This window comes from Schistocerca serialis, chromosome 4 (assembly GCF_023864345.2).
Source record: "Schistocerca serialis cubense isolate TAMUIC-IGC-003099 chromosome 4, iqSchSeri2.2, whole genome shotgun sequence".
Lineage (NCBI taxonomy): Eukaryota > Metazoa > Arthropoda > Insecta > Orthoptera > Acrididae > Schistocerca > Schistocerca serialis.
Window position 1 is genome coordinate 861,415,010 of NC_064641.1, and position 18,868 is coordinate 861,433,877.

Below are 18,868 nucleotides of genomic sequence, written 5' to 3' on the forward strand. Positions count from 1 at the left end.
ATGCGCACAATATGCCTGTTATCGTGGCCCGCATCTCTTGGTCGTGCGGTATCGTTCTCGCTTCCCACGCCCGGGTTCCCGGGTTCGATTCCCGGCGGGGCCAGGGATTTTCTCTGCCTCATGATGGCTGGGTGTTGTGTGCTGTCCTTAGGTTAGGTAGGTTTAAGTAGTTCTAAGTTCTAGGGGACTGATGACCGTAGATGTTAAGTCCCATAGTGCTCAGAGCCATTTGAACCATTTTGAGCCTGTTATCGTGCGTAGCGGTGCCGCGAGGTGTGTGTTGTTGGTCCCGTCGGTCCGTCGTTCCCTCCTGCATCCAGCGATTACAGATCCGGATCACAGTTGCTCGGTTCCGTCCGACACGATCACCGGTTTCTCTGCAAGATAATCCGCAATCTCTATAGGCAACTATTCTTTCTCGGTCGAATTCCGAAACATACTCGAAAGACGCTCGCTGTCTTCTAAGACGCATACTGGAACTGTTTACGCAAAACAAAAGCGCGAAGAAACAATTCCAGTACGTTCCCGATAAATATAGCGCTTGTAGGTGGCGCTATTGGCGCCAGTTATGTGCGCCAGCGCCGAAATGCTAATCGTGTCCGTCTCTAGTCACAGCAAATGCATGCTGTGAATTTCACCTGATACAATATGTGTTAGATGAGTATGTGCCAAACAAGATGGTAAGAGATGGAAAAGAGCCACGGAGATGATAGTGGAAGACTCTGCAGGAGAGACGCTCAGTAGCTCGGTACGGGCTTTTGTTGAAGTTTCGAGAACATACCCTCACCGAGGAGTCAAGCAGTATATTGCTCCCTCCTACGTATATCTCGCGAAGAGACCATGAGGATAAAATCAGAGACATTAGAGCCCACACAGAGGCATACCGACAATCTTTCTTTCCACGGACAATACGAGACTGGAATAGAAGGGAGAACCGATAGAGGTACTCAAGGTACCCTCCGCCACACACCGTCAGGTGGATTGCGGAGTATGGATGTAGATGTAGATGTAGATGTAGATTTGAATGCTTCCTTCAGGGTGTTACATTTTGGGTACACAGCAGTGCAATATTACACTGATCAGCCAGCACATTACGATCAGTTACCTGATAGCCAGTATCCGCACCATTGGCACAGACTACAGCGGTGATGCATCATGGCAAGGAAGCAATGAAGCTTTGGTCGGCCGCGCGGGGTTAGCCGAGCGGTCTCAGGAGCTTTAGTCATGGACGGTGCGGCTGGTCCCGGCGGAGGTTCGAGTCCTCCTTCGGGCATGGGTGTGTGTGTTTGTCCTTAGGATAATTTAGGTTAAGCAGTGTGTAAGCTTAGGGACTGATGACCGTAGCAGTTAAGTCCCATAAGATTTCACACACATTTGAACAACAATTTTAAATCTTGGTCGCCGGAGGGAGTTGGCACCACACCTGCATACACAAGCCACCTAATTCCCGTAAATTGAGGAGAGGGAGAGGACGAGCTCTTACGATACATTTCATCACATCCTAGATGTGTTTGACAGGGTTCGGATCAGGCGAGTTGAGGGCCCTAACATCAGCTGGATCTCGCCACTCCATCACACTTCTGGCCTTGTGACATGGCCTATAATCTCGTGAAAAAATGCCATTGTCGTCAGGAAACATGATCGTCGTGAAACGGGTGTACGTGATCAGCAACCAGTGTACAATACTCCTTGGCCGTCAGGGTGCCTTGGATGAGCTCCACCGGACCTATGGATGCCCACGTGAATGTTCCACAGAGCATAATGGAGCTGCCGCCAGTCTGTCTCCATCCTGCAGTACACGTGTCAGGGAGGTTTTCCCCTGGAAGACGACTGATTTGCGCCCTCCCATTAGCACGATGAAGAAGGTGTCAGGATTCATCAGACCCTGCAGCGCTCTGCCACTGCGCCAATGTCCAGTGCCGATGGTTACATGCTCATTACAGTCGTAGCTACGATTTTGTGGTGTTAACATTGGTACATGCATGGGTCATCTGCTGCAGTGGCCCATCATTGGGGGTGTTCGGTGCAGTGCGAGTTCAGACACGTTTGTACTCCACCCAGCTTTAAAGTCTGATGTTAGTACTGCCACAGTTCGCAACCTGTCCTGTTTTATCAGTCTGCCCAGCCTACAATGTGCGACATCTGTAATGAGGGGTGGCCATCCAACTCCATGATGTCTGGACTTGGTATTCACCTTGGTTTCTCCATGTGTTGAAGACGCTCACCACAGCACTCATCGAACACCTGATAAGTCGCACGGTTTCCTAAATGCTTATCCCGAGTCTCTATAGTGTCCCCGGTGAAATAATAAGAAAAGACTTAAAAAACAGCATTTTTAAAGAAGAGACATTTAAAAATTGAATAATAAGTGGACACCAGCCGCTCAGGCGAACATACATTTTTCTCATGTATCCGTATTATAATAATTTCTCTGTGTAAGTTTCGAGGGCAAAGAAATATAACAAAATGATCTAAAGAGACGACAAGATACGCTCTTTTGTTAATTTTTTAGTCGTCTTTACTTCTTCTCTTGTCTTGGTTGCGTGTAGACGGACATCTTGCGAGTGCTGGCAAATGTAAGCATATTTGTACTAATTAAGCAGATAATATATTGATTTAATATTATTGTTCACTTTTAATTTGTAAGAGGTGATCCCGATTTCATGTCCACTTTCCTTGAATTAAGCTGCATTCGAGTAATTTCCACTTCAACAATAGCAGCGGCTGATGCAGCCAACGATGCCATTACGTGGCAATATTAACTTATAAAAATTAGCGGAAGCGAAAAACTCGCCCGCTATTAACATAATATACATTTTTCTCCACAGCCGCCCGACGTTGCAGAAAATACTTAGCTTTAAGATTCTTATTTTCAGTGTCACAGCCGAGAGTCAGAGCCAGGACTCCGACTACAATGCAATGGTGAACGGAGGTAAGAAAAAATACTCTAGGGCGTGTGTGGGTCGCAATTGTAATTAATAACTAAAGATTTTTTGCTTTAAAGTGAACTGACTAGCCGCGGAAATTAATATGAAAAGTTTATTCCCTTGTTCAACTTATGTGCTCATGTTTTAAGATTCAGCGAGTCTAACGTTCATTAACGTCACAAATAATTTCCACTGAAGATTAATATTGTTAAAAAAGAGAACTTCACAAAAGCATGTAATTTAAATCAAAATAGAATGAAATATCATTTTGATTAAGGCCCACGACGTAAGTCGGCAACAATCACCATTACCAATCAGTTTCTGTACCAAATAATAAATTAAATTACGACGGCCGACGGACGCGAGACCTCCACGCTATCACAATCTGCCCTGTGTCAGACAGACAGATTACGCACCTTCCTCATTCTACACATTGAGAGCATGCCCACTTATCCTACCTGCACAGTCAGTGTGTCTGTCTAGCAGTCATTCCTCGCCAGCTGATGCTGCTATCGCTTGGCCGGCCTTATATCGATAGTAGGTAAGTGCCCATAACGTTCTGGCTGATTAGTATACATGGGTTCGACGATACGAGAGGCCAAGGAATGCAAGTATTCTTTTGTTTTACAGTGGACCTAAAGATGGCGTTAGTGTTGCGTCGAAAGTAGTCCTCTGAAACATCTTTCTTTGACGGTATGGCTGTGGCGTTTCATTTCTTTTACTGATGGTTGATGTTTGTTACACGAGAGCCTCGTCCATTCAGCATGCCTCCTTCCTCCGTCACTTTGGTAAGATAGCACTTGTAACGGAGTCTAACAGACCATCTGCCGCAGGAAGATACACTACTGGCCATTAAAATTGCTACACCAAGAAGAAATGCAGATTATACACGGGTATTCATTGGACAAATATATTATACTAGAACTGACACGTGATTACATTTTCACGCAATTTGGGTGCATAAATCCTGAGAAATCAGTACCCAGAACAACCACCTGTGGATGTAATAACGGCCTTGATACACCTGGGCATTGAGTCAAACAGAGCTCGGACTGCGTGTACAGGTGCAGCTGCCCATGCAGCTTCAACACGATACCACAGTTCATCAAGAGTAGTCACTGGCGTATTGTGACAACCCAGTTGCTCGGCCACCATTGACCAGACGTTTGCAATTGGTGAGAGATCTGGAGAATGTGCTGGCCAGGGCAGCAGTCGAACATTTTATGTATCTAGAAAGGCCCGTACAGGACCTGCAAATATGCGGTCGTGCATTATCCTGCTGAAATGTAGGGTTTCGCAGAGATGGAATGAAGCGTAGAGCCACGGGTCGTAACACATCTCAAATGTAACGTCCACTGTTCAAAGTGCCGTCAATGAGAAGAAGAGGTGACCGAGACGTGTAACCAATGGCACCCCATATCATCACGCTGGGTGATACGTCAGTATGGCGATGGCGAATACACGCTTCGAATGTGCGTTCACCGCGATGTCGCCAAACACGGATGCGACCATCATGCTGCTGTAAACAGAACCTGGATTCATCCGGAAAAATGACGTTTTGCCATTCGTGCACCCAGAGTACACCATCGCAGGCGCTCCTGTCTGTGATGCAGCGTCAAGGGTAACCGCAGCCATGGTCTCCGAGCTCATAGTCCATGCTGCTGCAAACGTCGTCGAACTGTTCGTGCAGACGGTTGTTGTCTTGCAAATGTCCCCATCTGTTGACTCAGGGATTGAGACGTGGCTGCACGATCCGTTACAGCCATGCGGGTAAGATGCCTGTCATCTCGACTGCTAGTGATACGAGGCCACTGGGATCCAGCACGGCGTTCCGTATTACCCTGCTGAACCCACCGATTCCATATTCTTCTAACAGTCATTGGATCTCGACCAACGCGAGCAGCAATGTCTGCGATACGATAAACCGCAATAGCGATAGGCTACAATGCGACCTTTATCAAAGTGGGAAGCGTGATGGTGCGCATTTCTCCTCCTTACACGAGGCATCACAACAACGTTTCACCAGGCAACGCCGGTCAACTGCTGTTTGAGTATGAGAAATCAGTTGGGAACTTTGCTCATGTCAGCACGTTTAGGTGTCGCTACTGGCGCCAGCGTTGGGTGAATGCTGTTAGAAGGTAATCATTTGCATATCACACCATCTTCTTCCTGTCGGTTAAATTTCGCGTCTGTAGCACATCTTCGTGGTGTAGCAATTGTAATGGCCAGTAGTGTAGTTAGACTGTCGTGGCGGCCACTGAGTCACTGACCCCATAGCAGCGCGTGAGCGCGACTACGGCGTGCTTGGTGGCGGTGTAGACGGGGGCGCAGCTGAAGGCGCCGAGTGCGGCCACCGACGCCACGTTGAGCACACGCGCGCCCCTGGTGGCCAGCCGCAGACCCAGCAGCGTGCCGCCCACCACGCCCTTCTGCAACACACCGCACGGCACTTTTGTTCACTCTTACCCGTACATCGTGGATAATATTACGGTACTTCCAAATGGCGGCATTTACCAGGCCGTCCACAGAAGAGAAGGGGTGTCACTAACCAGGTTTCTCGGAAAGAATATTGATGTGACAGGGGCGGTGGTGGTGCTGGTGGTTGGGCGGGGAGAGGGGTGATCGGAGAGAGGATGGAATGGTGACATCGCTGCATTAACAAACATTTGACAAATTCGCACGATCCTATATTCTTGGGGCTGACGCTACAGTTCACGAAACGCTAATCGGCTTTAGAAAACGCTGCGAGTTCAAAATGTATACTAAATCTAAACCGGCGAAGTTGGGCCTGAAACTTCACTGTCCCACCGATGCCAGGAGTAATTATGCCTTCAACACCTATCTCTATTGTGGAAAAGGTAGCGAGCAAGACTTTCCACAGACAAGAAGAAATACCCCGTCCCCACCCAGAGCTGAGATGGAAACCCAGTTCTAAGCAAAGAAGGGAAAGCAGAAAGGTGGAAGGAGTATATAGAGGGTCTATACAAGGGCGACGTACTTGAGTACAATATTCTGGAAATGGAAGAGAATTTAGATGAAGACGAAATGGGAGATACAATACAGCGTCAAGAGTTTGACAGAGCACTGAAAGACCTGAGTCCAAACAAGGCCCCGGGAGTTGACAACATTTCTTTAGAACTGCTAACGGCCTTGGGAGAACCAGTCCTGACAAAACTCTACCATCTGGCGAGCAACATGTATGAGACAGGTGAAATACCCTCAGAATTCAAGAAGAATATAATAATTCCAATCCCAAAGAAAGCAGGTGTTGACAGATGTGAAAACTACCAAACAATCAGTTTAATAAGCCACAGCTGCAAAATACTAACGCGAATTCTTTACAGACCAATGGAAAAACTAGTAGAAGCCAACCTTGGGAAAGATCAGTTTGGATTCCGTAGAAATATTCGAACACGTGAGGCAATACTGACCTTACGACTTATCTTAGAAGAAAGATTAAGGAAAGGCAAACCTACGTTTCTAGTATTTGTAGACTTCGAGAAAGCTTTTGACAATGTTGACTGGAATATTCTCTTTCAAATTCTGAAGGTGGCAGGGGTAAAATATAGGGAACAAAAGGCTATTTACAAATTGTACAGAAACCAGATGGCAGTTATAAGAGTCGAGGGGCGTGAAAGGGAAGCAGCGGTTGGGAAGGGAGTGAGACAGGGTTGTAGCCTGTCCCCAATGTTACTCAATCTGCATATTGAGCAAGCAGTAAAGGAAACAAAAGAAAAGTTCGGAGTGGGTATTAAAATCCATGGAGAAGAAATAAAAACTTAATGGCTCGCCGATGACATTGTGATTCTGTCAGAGACAGCAAAGGACTTGGAAGAGCAGTTGAACGGAATGCACAGTGTCTTGAAAGCAGGATATAAGATGAACATCAACAAAAGCAAAATGAGGATAATGGAATGTAGTCGAATTAAGTCAGGTGATGCTGAGGGAATTAGATTAGGAAATGAGACGCTTAATGTAGTAAAGGAGTTTTGCTATCTGGGGAGTAAAATAACTGATGATGGTCGAAGTAGAGAGGATATAAAATGTCGACTGGCAATGGCAAGGAAAGCGTTTATGAAGAAGAGAAATTTGTTAACATCGAGTATAGATTTAAGTGTCAGGAAGTCGTTTCTGGTTCAAAAAAATGGCTCTGAGCACTATGGGACTCAACTGCTGTGGTCATTAGTCCCCTAGAACTTAGAACTAGTTAAACCTAACTAACCTAAGGACATCACAAACATCCATGCCCGAGGCAGGATTCGAACCTGCGACCGTAGCGGTCCTGCGGTTCCAGACTGCAGCGCCTTTAACCGCACGGCCACTTCGGCCGGCTACAAGTCGTTTCTGAAAGTATTTGTATGGAGTGTAGCCATGTATGGACGTGAAACGTGGACGATAAATAGTTTGGACAAGAAGAGAATAGAAGATTTCGAAATGTGGTGCTACAGAAGAATGCTGAAGATTAGATGGGTAGATCACATAACTAATGAGGAGGTATTGAATAGAATTGGGGAGAAGAGGAGTTTGTGGCACAACTTGACAAGAAGAAGGGACCGGTTGGTAGGACATGTTCTGAGGCATCAAGGGATCACAAATTTAGCATTGGAGGGCAGCGTGGAGGGTAAAAATCGTAGAGGGAGACCAAGAGATGAATACATTAAGCAGATTCAGAAGGATGTAGGTTGCGGTAAGTACTGGGAGATGAAAAAGCTTGCACAGGATAGAGTAGCACGGAGAGCTGCAGCAAACCAGTCTCAGGACTGAAGACCACAACAACAACAACCCAGGCTGTCCTCAGATCGTGCAAACCAATAGCACATAGTAACCGAAACATTACCGCTGGTAACTGGTATTTGACAATCGAACTTGCAGACGTGCTGCGGAAAAATGGTTTGACCGTAATGGGAACAATGCGAAAGAACCGAAAAGACACTCCAGTTTCTTTCTAGCCTTCCCGTGGACGTGAAGTTGAATCAACGCTGTAGAATTTATCAAACCCATCACCCTGAATTCCCACGTGCCTAAGAAAGGAAGAGCAGTAATGCTTATAGTAAAAATGCATCACTCCATAGAAAGTGATGTGGAAAGTCAAAAAGCTGTAATTATAGCCCACTATCATAACACAAAGGGTGGTATTGATACTGCAGATGGGAAGAGTGCTAAATATTGTTGAAGTCACAGTACCGCATGGCTGTGTATTCCCGTATTCTTGATATGAGTGTTATCTATGATACACTGTTCATCAGTCATTCAAGGAAAGAACTGTACTTACCAGGATGAACTTCATAAAAGCTCTTTGAAAAGAACTGATCGAATCAATAATCAACAAACACCTTCCACGAGAATTGAGATTTTCTATCGCTCGAGTTCTAGGAGCTGAGGTACGTCTCAACGAAGATCTGGAAAAGGACTAACTACTAAGGGAAGGAAGGGAAACATGTCGCATTTGTCCACCAAAAAAGAAGAGGAGGACAAGCTATTTGTGTCGCAAGTGCAAGGTCCCAATTTGATTGGAATTCTCAAGTAAGATGTGTCCGCAGTGCGTGTAACGTGACGCGAAATGTGGCCACTTTCAATAGTGTAGATTTTTTATGTGTAATTCACTGTCAAGAATACTCATTAATTTTAGCACTGATGGTACCTTTTCAACATTAACCTGCAACAACCAAGTTTCAAGTAAGGAACTACACTTAAATATTTTGATATGTGTCCATCACTGGAATTTTCCATGAGAATTTAGAGCGCAATAAGAATAGGATTTTTCCATAGCACCGAAACAGTATGTTACTATTTATACGAGATCCACTCCAAAAGAAATGCACACTATTTTTTTTTAAATCCATCTTTTATTCTACATATTTGAAAGTTTTACAGTGTGTAGACACATCCTTTAGGAACAATATTTTCATTTCTCCACGTAATTTCCATCCCTCTCAACTGCCATACGCCATCTTGGGACCAGCGCCTGTATACTCGCACGGTAAAATTCTGCACCAACCTGTTGGAGCCACTGTTTAGCAGCGTGCACAAGGAAGCCATCACCTTCAAACCTTGTTCCACGAAGAGAGTCTTTCAGTTTCACAAAGAGATGACAGTCACATGGAGCCAGGTCAGGACTGTAAGGCGGGTTTTTCAGTGTTGTCCATCCGAGTTTTGTGATCGCTTCCATGGTTTTTTGACTGACATGTGGCCGTGCATTGTTGTGCAACAACACAACATCCCTGCTTGATGTGGTCGAACACGACTCAGTCGAGCTTGAAGTTTCTTCATTGTCGTCACATATGCATCAGAGTTTATGGTGGTTCCTTGGTTTTTTAATTTTTTTTCTTGGGTAAGTTTGCATGGTGCCACTCCATTGATTGCCTCTTCGTATCAGGTGAAAAATGATGGAGCCATGTTTCATCACCTGTCACAATTCTTCCAAGACATTCTTCACCACCATTCTCGTACTGTTCCAAAAGTTCGCTGCATACCGTTTTTCTTGTTTCTTTGTGAGCCACTGTCAACATCCTGGGAACCCACCTGGCACAAACCTTTTTTAACGCCAACACTTTTCAGTATTCTGCAAACACTTCTTTCCCCTATCCCAATGTAGCATGACAATTCGTTCACTGTGATGCGTCTGTCAGCAGTCACCAATTCGTTAACTCTCTGCACATTGTCTGGAGTGTGTGCGGCCTGCCGCTGCGAGGACAATCCTCAATATTGCTGTGCCCGCTTTCGTCACGTAACCTGCTTGCCCACCGACTAACTGTACTGAGATCGACAGCAACATCTCCATACACCTTTTTCAACGTCTTATGGATGTTTCCCACTGTCTCGTTTTCACAGTACAGGAATTCTGTGACAGCACATTGCTTCTGACGAACGTCAAGTGTAGCAGCCATCTTGAAGACATGCTGTTACGGCGCCACTCACGGGAAAAGGTTGAAATAAGTTTGAAAACAAGCGGGAAGGATGTATCTACTCACTGCAAAACTTTCACATATGCAGAATGAAAACTGTATTTTTACAAAAATAGTGTGCATATCTTTTGGAGTGACCCTCGTATGCCGGCCGAATTGGCCGGGCGGTTCTAGGCGCTGCAGTTTGGAACTTCGAGACCACTACGGTCGCAGGTTCGAATCCTGCCTCGGGCATGGATGTGTGTGATGTCCTTAGGTTAGTTAGGTTTAACTAGTTCTACGTTCTAGGGGACTAATGACCTCAGAAGTTGAGTCCCATAGTGCTCAGAGCCATTTGAACCATTTTTTTTTACCCTCGTACATAATTGAAGAAAAAGTATGTAGTACTAAATGCAAAAAGTAGCGATAGATGGTGGTCTTGAAGTATTTTTCCCGCCGCCTGACCGCACGATTCTAGCTGCGTGACAAGTACTCACGACTGTGGTTGCGGATTGAGCAAGTCAGTAACACGTTGGTCTCTCTCTGCAGGCAGTTATTCGGCTTGGTCATGATTCATACAGTTGTTGGATGTCCTGAGGGATATCGAGCCAAATTCTGCCAGACTGGCACGTTAAAGCATCAAAGTCCCGAGCTAGTTGGAGTGTTCTGCCGATAACGCTCCAAAGATTCTCAACGGGAAGAGTTCCAGCGAACTTACTGGTCACGGCAGGGTTTTACAGGCACGAGCACCAGCAGGAGAAACACTCGTCACGCGCGGTCATTACCTTGCTGAGATACAGAGGGGTCCAAAAAGTGTATCCACTGTTTAAAAGTCCATAACTGGTAAACTAATTGACGCAGTTGTCGCATCTTTGGTAGTGTAATGGTTTGTAGTTCCGGCAATCGCCACACAAGCGTTGTATTGCGTTGTTTTGTTTTGTCAGATGACAGTCACCAGATAGTCAGTGTTATGTTATTAGTTGCACCTAGTTACTCGAGTAAATATGGCTGGCGCAAGGCTTACATTCGATGAAAGGAAGTCAGTTTTGAAGTGGTATTTTAAGTACGAAAACATTAATGTGGTTCACCGGCAATGGCGAAATGAGCATCAAACAGAGCCACCGACATCATTAACGATTTGTCGCATTCGAGACAAATTTGAACCCGAAGGCTGTGTTAAAGATGTACACAAACAATGATCTGGATGACCTGTAACAGTAACAAGTCCAGCTAACTCTCGTCGTGTGTTACAATTCACTCGTTCACCACAGAAGTCTGTGAGACAGTGTGCCCGTGAAACTAGAGTGAGTCGGCGAATTTTGAAGACAGCAAAGTGGAAGTTGTAATGGGTCCATAGGCCCTTACTATAACTTTGCTCTTGGCACAGGTCGATAGGACGAACAATCGATTGTGACGTGTTGAGAGAGCGAGTGTCGAGCTGCGCCAGTGTCGTAGGCGGGTATGTATGTGTGAAGGTCATTGTTGAAGTACAGGGCTTTAACGGAGAAGGGTGTCGCCATCGCCGTGGTTAGACCCCTATGTAACAGATTAATGCCGGGAAAGTGAAGAAGTATCATTACGAAAGTGATCAGTGACATTACTAGTGCCGATATTTGGTTTCGCGTCTACCGCGCCGGCCTAACCTTGGATTGCAGTGTTGGATGCAGTGATGGATTAGCGTGTGACGATAATGGAAAATTAAGAAAGCCTGTGCTGAGATTAGCCGCAATTAGATATGTATGGCGAAGGCAGTGGCTGTCTCCTTTTTTTGTGTTTTGAGAAGAATATAAGTTCGTAATTAGTAAAACTGTGTTGGTGTTCCTCATTACCAGACATTCAGTATTATAGTATTGAACAGGACGAACTGGAAAGTAACAACTTCCGTAGCAGTCCATTCCGATTGCCAGCCCCATTAGGTTCACGGTCATGTTAATAATAAATATTGGGCTGCTATTCGATCAGATCAGGTCGGGATAATAAACGTAGGTGTTGCAAAGTGTTACATCTACACCCAATGAACGAGGACGACCAAGATCGTAGACTGGAGTATTGCGCGTGGTTTACTAACATGGTGCGCAACGATGAAGAATTTGCAGAGATGATCGTGTCGTCTGATGAGGCACAGTTCAAACTCAATGCTACAGTAAATCGCCAAAATTGCGTCTACTGGGCCGCCGAAAATCCGAACATCCATGCAGACAAAGCCTTGAATTTGCCAGGAGTAAATGTGTGGTGTGGGTTGTCTTACCGGGGCTTGATTGGGCCATTCGTGTTTGATGGCACAGTTACCGGTGAGTCGTACCTTCAGAAGCTTCAGACATCCATTTTACCTGCCGTCCGAGACTTGTATGGAGACGGAAGAGTTTACTTTCAACAAGATGGATCCCCAACCCACTACCAAAATCGTGTTATGGCGTATCTCGACGAAAATCTACCAAGAAGATGGATAGGCCGTAGAGGTGCTGTGGAACATTCACCAGGTTCCCCAGACCTAACTCCTCTGGACTTTTCTCTGTGGGGAACACTAAAGGACATCATTTATCGACAAAAGCCACGCACATTGGATGAACTTCGAGAATCCATCGTACATTTATGTGCAAATATCCAACTGAACACGTTGCAGTCAGTAGTTCGCTGCAGTTCGGCGGCATCGTTTGTGTGTGGATGTTAATGGTGACAATTTCGAACACCTACAGTGATATCTCTAAGTGGACTTTAAGCTACACTTTCACCAAAAATGAGACAACTCCGTCAATTAGATTGCAAGTTTTGGACTTTTAAACAGTGAATACATTTTTTGGACCCCTTGGTGTAAGCTTAGGATGGCTTGCCATGAAGGACAACAAAACGGGGCGTAGAATATTGTCGACGTACCGCTGTACTGTAGGGATGCCGCGGATGACAACCAGGGCGATCCTGCTTTGATAAGAAATGGCACCACTGACCATCACTCCTCGATGTCGGTAAGGCGACATTCAGGTTGGTATCCGACCACTGTCCGGGACGTCCCCAGACTCGTTTTTTTTTTATTTATTTATTTATTGTTCCGTGGGACCACATTTAGGAGAAGTCTCCATGGTCATGGAACGAGTCAATACATGAAATTATAACACGATTGTAGAAACAGATAAAATGAAATATAAGAAACATATTCAGGCGACAAGTCGTTAGTTTAAATAAAGAAAATCAAGATGTAACACTGGAATGTGCTTAATTTTTTAGCTCTTCCAGGAGCTCATCGACAGAATAGGAGTGAGCCATGATGAAACTCTTCAGTTTAGACTTAAAAGTGTTTGGGCTACTGCTAAGATTTTTGAGTTCTTGTGGTAGCTTATTGAAAATGGATGCAGCAGAATACTGCACTCCTTTCTGCACAAGAGTCAAGGAAGTGCATTCCACATGCAGATTTGATTTCTGCCTAGTATTAACTGAGTGAAAGCTGCTAACTCTTGGGAATAAGCTAATATTGCTAACAACAAACGACATTAAAGAAAATACATACTGTGAGAGCAATGTCAAAATTCCCAGACTATTGAATAGGGGTCGACAAGAGGTTTTCGAACTTACACCATACATAGCTCGAACAGCCCATTTTTGAGCCAAAAATACCCTTTTTGAATCAGAAGAATTACCCCAAGAAATAATACCATATGACATAAGCGTATGAAAATATGCGAAGTATACTACTTTTCGTGTTGAAATGTCACTTATTTCAGATACTGTTCTAATGGTAAATAAAGCGGCATTTAGTTTCTGAACAAGATCCTGAACATGGGCTTTCCACAACAGCTTACTATCTATCTGTACGCCTAGCAACTTGAACTGTTCCGTCTCGCTTATAACATGCCCATTCTGTCTGATTAAAATGTCAGTTCTTGTTGAATTGTGGGTTAGAAACTGTAAAAACTGAGTCTTACTGTGATTTAGCATCAAATTATTTTCCACAAGCCACGAACTTATATCATGAACTACATTATTTGATAATGTTTCAATATTACACACAAGATCCTTCACTACCAAGGTGGTGTCATCAGCAAACAGAAATATTTTTGAATCACCTGTAATACTAGAAGGCATATCATTTACATAAATAAGAAACAGCAGTGGCCCCAGCACCGACCCTTGGGGAATGCCCCATTTAACAGTGCCCCATTGGGACTGAACATCATTACCACTCTCAATGTTGCGGAGGATTACCTTCTGCTCTCTGTTCTTAAAGTAGGAGGCGAACCAATTGTAAGCTACTCCCCTTACTCCATAATGTTCCAACTTCTGCAGTAATATTTTGTGGTCAACACAGTCAAAAGCCTTCGTTAAATCAAAGAAAACACCTAACGTTCGCAACCTTTTATTTAATCCGTCCAAAACCTCACAGAGAAAAGAGACTATAGCATTTTCAGTTGTTAAGCCATTTCTAAAACCAAACTGTACATTTGACAGCAAATTATGTGAATTTAAATGCTGCAGTAACCTTGTATATACAACCCTCTCGATAACTTTAGCAAACACCGATGGCATAGAAATAGGTCTATAATTGTCAACATTATCCCTGTCTCCCTTTTTATAAAGTGGCTTCACTACCGAGTACTTTAATCGGTCAGGAAACCGACCACTCCTAAAGGAAAAGTTACAGATATGGCTAAGTACTGAGCTAACATACGTGGAACAATACTTCAGTATTCTGCTAGATACCCCGTCATATCCATGAGAGTTCTTGGTCTTTAGTGATTTAATTATTAACTCAATCTCCCTCTTGTCAGTATCATGGAGGAGCATTTCAGGTAACAGTCTCGGAACACTTTTTTCTAAGAGCGCTATATGATTCCCTGTTGGGACTAGGTTTCTATTTAGTTCACCTGCTATATTCAGAAAGTGATTATTAAGTACTGTACATATTTGCGACTTATCAGTAACATGGACATCCCCACTACGCACTGATTCTATATTCTCGACCTGTCTCTGCAGACCAGCCACTTCCTTTACGACTGACCATATGGTTTTAATTTTATCCTGAGACTTAGCTATTCTATCTGCATACCACATACTTTTTGCCTTCCTAATAACTTTTTTAAGCACCTTACAATACTGTTCGTAATGGGCTGCTGCATTTAGATTTTGATTGTTTCTAACGTTTTGATATAATTGCCACTTTGTTCTACAAGATATTCTTATCCCTTTAGTCAGCCACCCAGGCTGCCTGTTTGTGCTAGTACCCTGTTTTGAACGTTCTAACGGAAAGCAACTTTCAAAGAGCACGAGAAAAGTCTTGAGGAAAGCGTTATATTTATCGTCTACCGTATCAGCACTATAAACATCTTGCCACTCTTGTTCCTTGATAAGGTTTACAAAAGTCTGTACAGCAACTGGATCAGCTTTCCTAAAAAGTTGGTAACTGTATTTAACATGTGTTGCAGCACAAAAATCTTTTAGACTTAAAATTTGTGCATCATGATCTGAAAGGCCATTCACCTTTTTGCTAACAGAATGCCCTTCTAATAATGACGAATGAACAAAAATATTGTCTATGGTTGTTCTACTGTTCCCTTGCACTCTCGTTGGAAAGAATACGGTTTGCATAAGATTATATGAATTAAGGAGGTCTACCAGCATCCTTTTCCTTGCACAATCTTCGGCCTGGAATCTCATTGGCTGGAATAGAATTGTCTTCAGTGATGAGCCCCACCTCGAACTGAGCTCCGATGACCAGCAAAGACCTCTCCAGAGGCGCGTTGGACAACGGTGGAACACGTTTCAGTACGAACTATCAGGCCAATCCATTCGCCGAACATCCTCTTGTTCCAAGGGCTCCACCACCAGGTTGCTCGATGCAGTCGCACACTGTCATCCATAAAAATGAAGTTAGGGCCGAATGCACCCCAGAAAAGACGCACATTGGGGAGTAGTAGTACGGTGTCACAATAACGTTGACCAGTGAGTGTACCGTGTTCAAAAATTTGTGGGTCAATATGCCCAGGTAAAATGATGCCACCCCACACCTGGACTACCAAAAAGATGATATTCGACAATGTTCCTGGGTGCATCGCCGTATGTTGACACGTCCAGGATTATTGAACAGGACCGTTTTGGTGGTCGAGGTGTTATGGTGACCGTGTGGGTGGGGGGTGGGGGTGGAGGGTAGGGGGAATGACATAATCTTGCATGGACGTAATTGGACAACAAACTTTAGATCATGACACAGCCATCGGTCAACGTTTTTGTGACACTGTATTCCTTCTGGATAGCGTCTTTTCAGGGGTGCTTTTAACCCTAAACTCATTTCTTCAACTGCGCTGGTGGAGAAACCACCGATACACCTGCGTATGCTCTGCTGCCTGCAATACACCAGTGCAACTGATTATGGACAATTTGGCACCATGTGTCCTGCCATAGGAACTCCTTACCATGTCAGCATGGAAGCAATGTTGTTGCAAGTGATAGCACATCCTGGTGTTAAGAACCATCACACACCCTAGTAAGCCGGCTGGAGTGGCCGTGCGGTTCTAGGCGCTACAGTCTGGAGCCGAGCGACCGCTACGGTCGCAGGTTCGTATCCTGCCTCGGGCATGGATGTGTGTGATGTCCTTAGCTTAGTTAGGTTTAATTAGTTCTAAGTTCTAGGCGACTGATGACCTCAGAAGTTAAGTCGCATAGTGCTCAGAGCCATTTGAACCATTTGAACATCCTAGTATTAAGAATCATGTCCCGCCTTTGGTAATGTCCTGCGGACCATCACAAATCGCGATGACTCCAATGTAATAACTGACTTTTAACGTAAGTGTCATTTTGTTGTACTATACCGTAGCAGTTCTTCGTATGTATGCTCCAAATTTCATCGAACCATGTTACTTGGCAGTGACACATTATGCGAAAGTTATTTTCCTCCTTAAGTGCATAGTCACTGTCACATAACACAAAATTCTGAGTTAATTCTAGTTGCGATGTCACCCGTGGTCTAGGGGTTAAAAAAGAGAAGGTGCGTGATTGCACAGGAGAGGAATTCGTGGGAGCCGCATTAAACCAATCAGAAGACTGATGTCAAAAAAAAAAAAAAAAAGTATGAGGCTGGAAGGAATTAGTCTCCAGGCAAAGTAATTCCATTATATACTTATTGATACTTTGTTTTGTGGCATTACATCTCCTAAATTGGTTGAGTGAATGATATCTTTAAATACATTTTGTGTAGACGCCAAACGTCACATGAGAAAGAGCTAATTTTTATTTTTGTGAAATCCAACGACATGTATGTTTACAACAGTGTGTAATCAAGCTGGATGACAAGTGCCACTTCGTTTGGTTGTTCCCAAAATAAATGTTAAACTATGAAGAAATGTTTTATTTATTAATATTTACCTCGAATATATCTAGGAAACCTGACAACTCCAGTGAACTTCGAGATCAAAGACCTGGAATCAGCTACAGTCATCATATCTCACAGATGACGTCCACAAGGTGGATTTTTGGAGTACGTGTGCTACACTGAACGTCGGCTCAAACTTATTAATTGGTCCCAAGCATAGGTAACAATGCAAGGGCGGAAATAGGAAACGACCACTCACCAAATTAATATCGATCTCTCGTTGCCACTCGACATCATTTCCGACACCGGCGTTATTTATGACGATGTCCAACCCATTGAAAGTCCCCTTCGCCATCTCAAATGCGTCTGTAACAGAAGAAATAACAATTAAAAATAGCTGACGAAAAGAGAGAAGGTGCGTCACTGTTATGGTATCACAGTGGGAATGAAAGTTCGCTTGTAGTAATGATGGAGAAGAAGTCGGGCACCAAAGAAAGCTGCTTCATGCAAGTGAAATGAATCTTAACACTCTCGGAGAATTAACCTTATAGATGCCTACATCTATGTTTAGATGTTTTTCAGTTACTGGGCACAAAACTGAGGAAGGTGGGAGACATAAAATGTAGACTGATAATAGCAACATAAGATTATCTAAGAAAGAGAAACATGATAACATGGAATGTAAATCTAAATATTAGGAAGTAGGAGAGAGTTGCCTATATTTTACCGGCTCCTAATTTGTACCAATGCTATAAAATTCGTAACTCTTGTATTAACTGACATTTAGTGATGTCAGCGTGAGCTTCTCGGAGCTCCAGGCGTTTAGGGGTCAGCATTGATTACGTTTTAGTTTTGAGAATTACTGATATAAGGTAAGTGGAAACATAATGTTTCATTTATGGGTGAAAATACAGGAGCTAATATTAGTTTTAGACAGTCATGAATGTACGCTGAAGAGTCAAAGAAACTGATACACTTACCTAATATCGTGTACGGCCCCTGCGAGCGGGCAGAAGTGCCGCAACACGACGTGGCGTGGACTCGTTTAATGCCTGAAGCAGTGATGGACGAAACTGAGATCATGAATCCTGCAGGACTGTCCACAAATTAAATCCGTAAGAGTACGAGGGGGGGGGGGGAGAGAGGGGGACGGTGAGAGATCTGTTCTAAACGGCACGTTGCAAGGCATCCCATATATGCTCAATAATGTTCGTGTTTGGGGAGTTTGGTGGCCAGCGGAAGTGTTGAAACTCAGAAGAATGTTCCTGGCACCACTCTGTAGCAATTCTGTACGTATGGAGTGTCACATTGTCCTGCTGGAATTGCCCAAGTTCGTCGGAATGCACAATGGACACGAGTGGATGCAGGTGATCAGACAGGATGCTTACGTACGTGTCTCATGTCAGAGTCGCATCTATACCCTATCAGGGGTTGCATATCACTCCTACTGCACACGCCCCACACCGTTATAGAGAGCCTCTCCCAGTATGAATAGCCCCTGCTGACATGCAGGGTCCATGGATTCATGAGGTTTCCATATCCGTACACGTCCATCCGCTCGATACAATCTGAAACAAGACTAGTCCGACCAGGCAACACATTTCCAGTCATCAACAATCCATTGTCGGTGTCGACGGGTCCAGGCGATGCGTAAAACTTTGTTTAGTGCAGTCATCAAGGTTACACTAGTGGACCTTCGGCCCATATCGATGATGTTTCGTCTAATGGTTCGCACCCTGACACTTGTTGACGGCCCAGCA

General features: G+C 44.3%; 1 protein-coding gene across 4 annotated transcripts in view; it reads right to left on the bottom strand.

Annotated features, from left to right (window-relative positions):
• Positions 1-18,868, bottom strand: part of LOC126473500 (15-hydroxyprostaglandin dehydrogenase [NAD(+)]-like) — a 229,221-nt gene that overhangs the window by 88,369 nt on the left and 121,984 nt on the right. For all 4 annotated transcript variants that reach the window (XM_050100586.1, XM_050100588.1, XM_050100587.1 and 1 more), the window contains exons 5-6: positions 17,368-17,474; positions 5,198-5,356 (exon numbers count right to left, since the gene is read on the bottom strand). In XM_050100586.1, the coding sequence (XP_049956543.1) occupies positions 5,198-5,356; positions 17,368-17,474 (266 nt within the window). The remainder of the gene's footprint in view (positions 1-5,197; positions 5,357-17,367; positions 17,475-18,868) is intronic.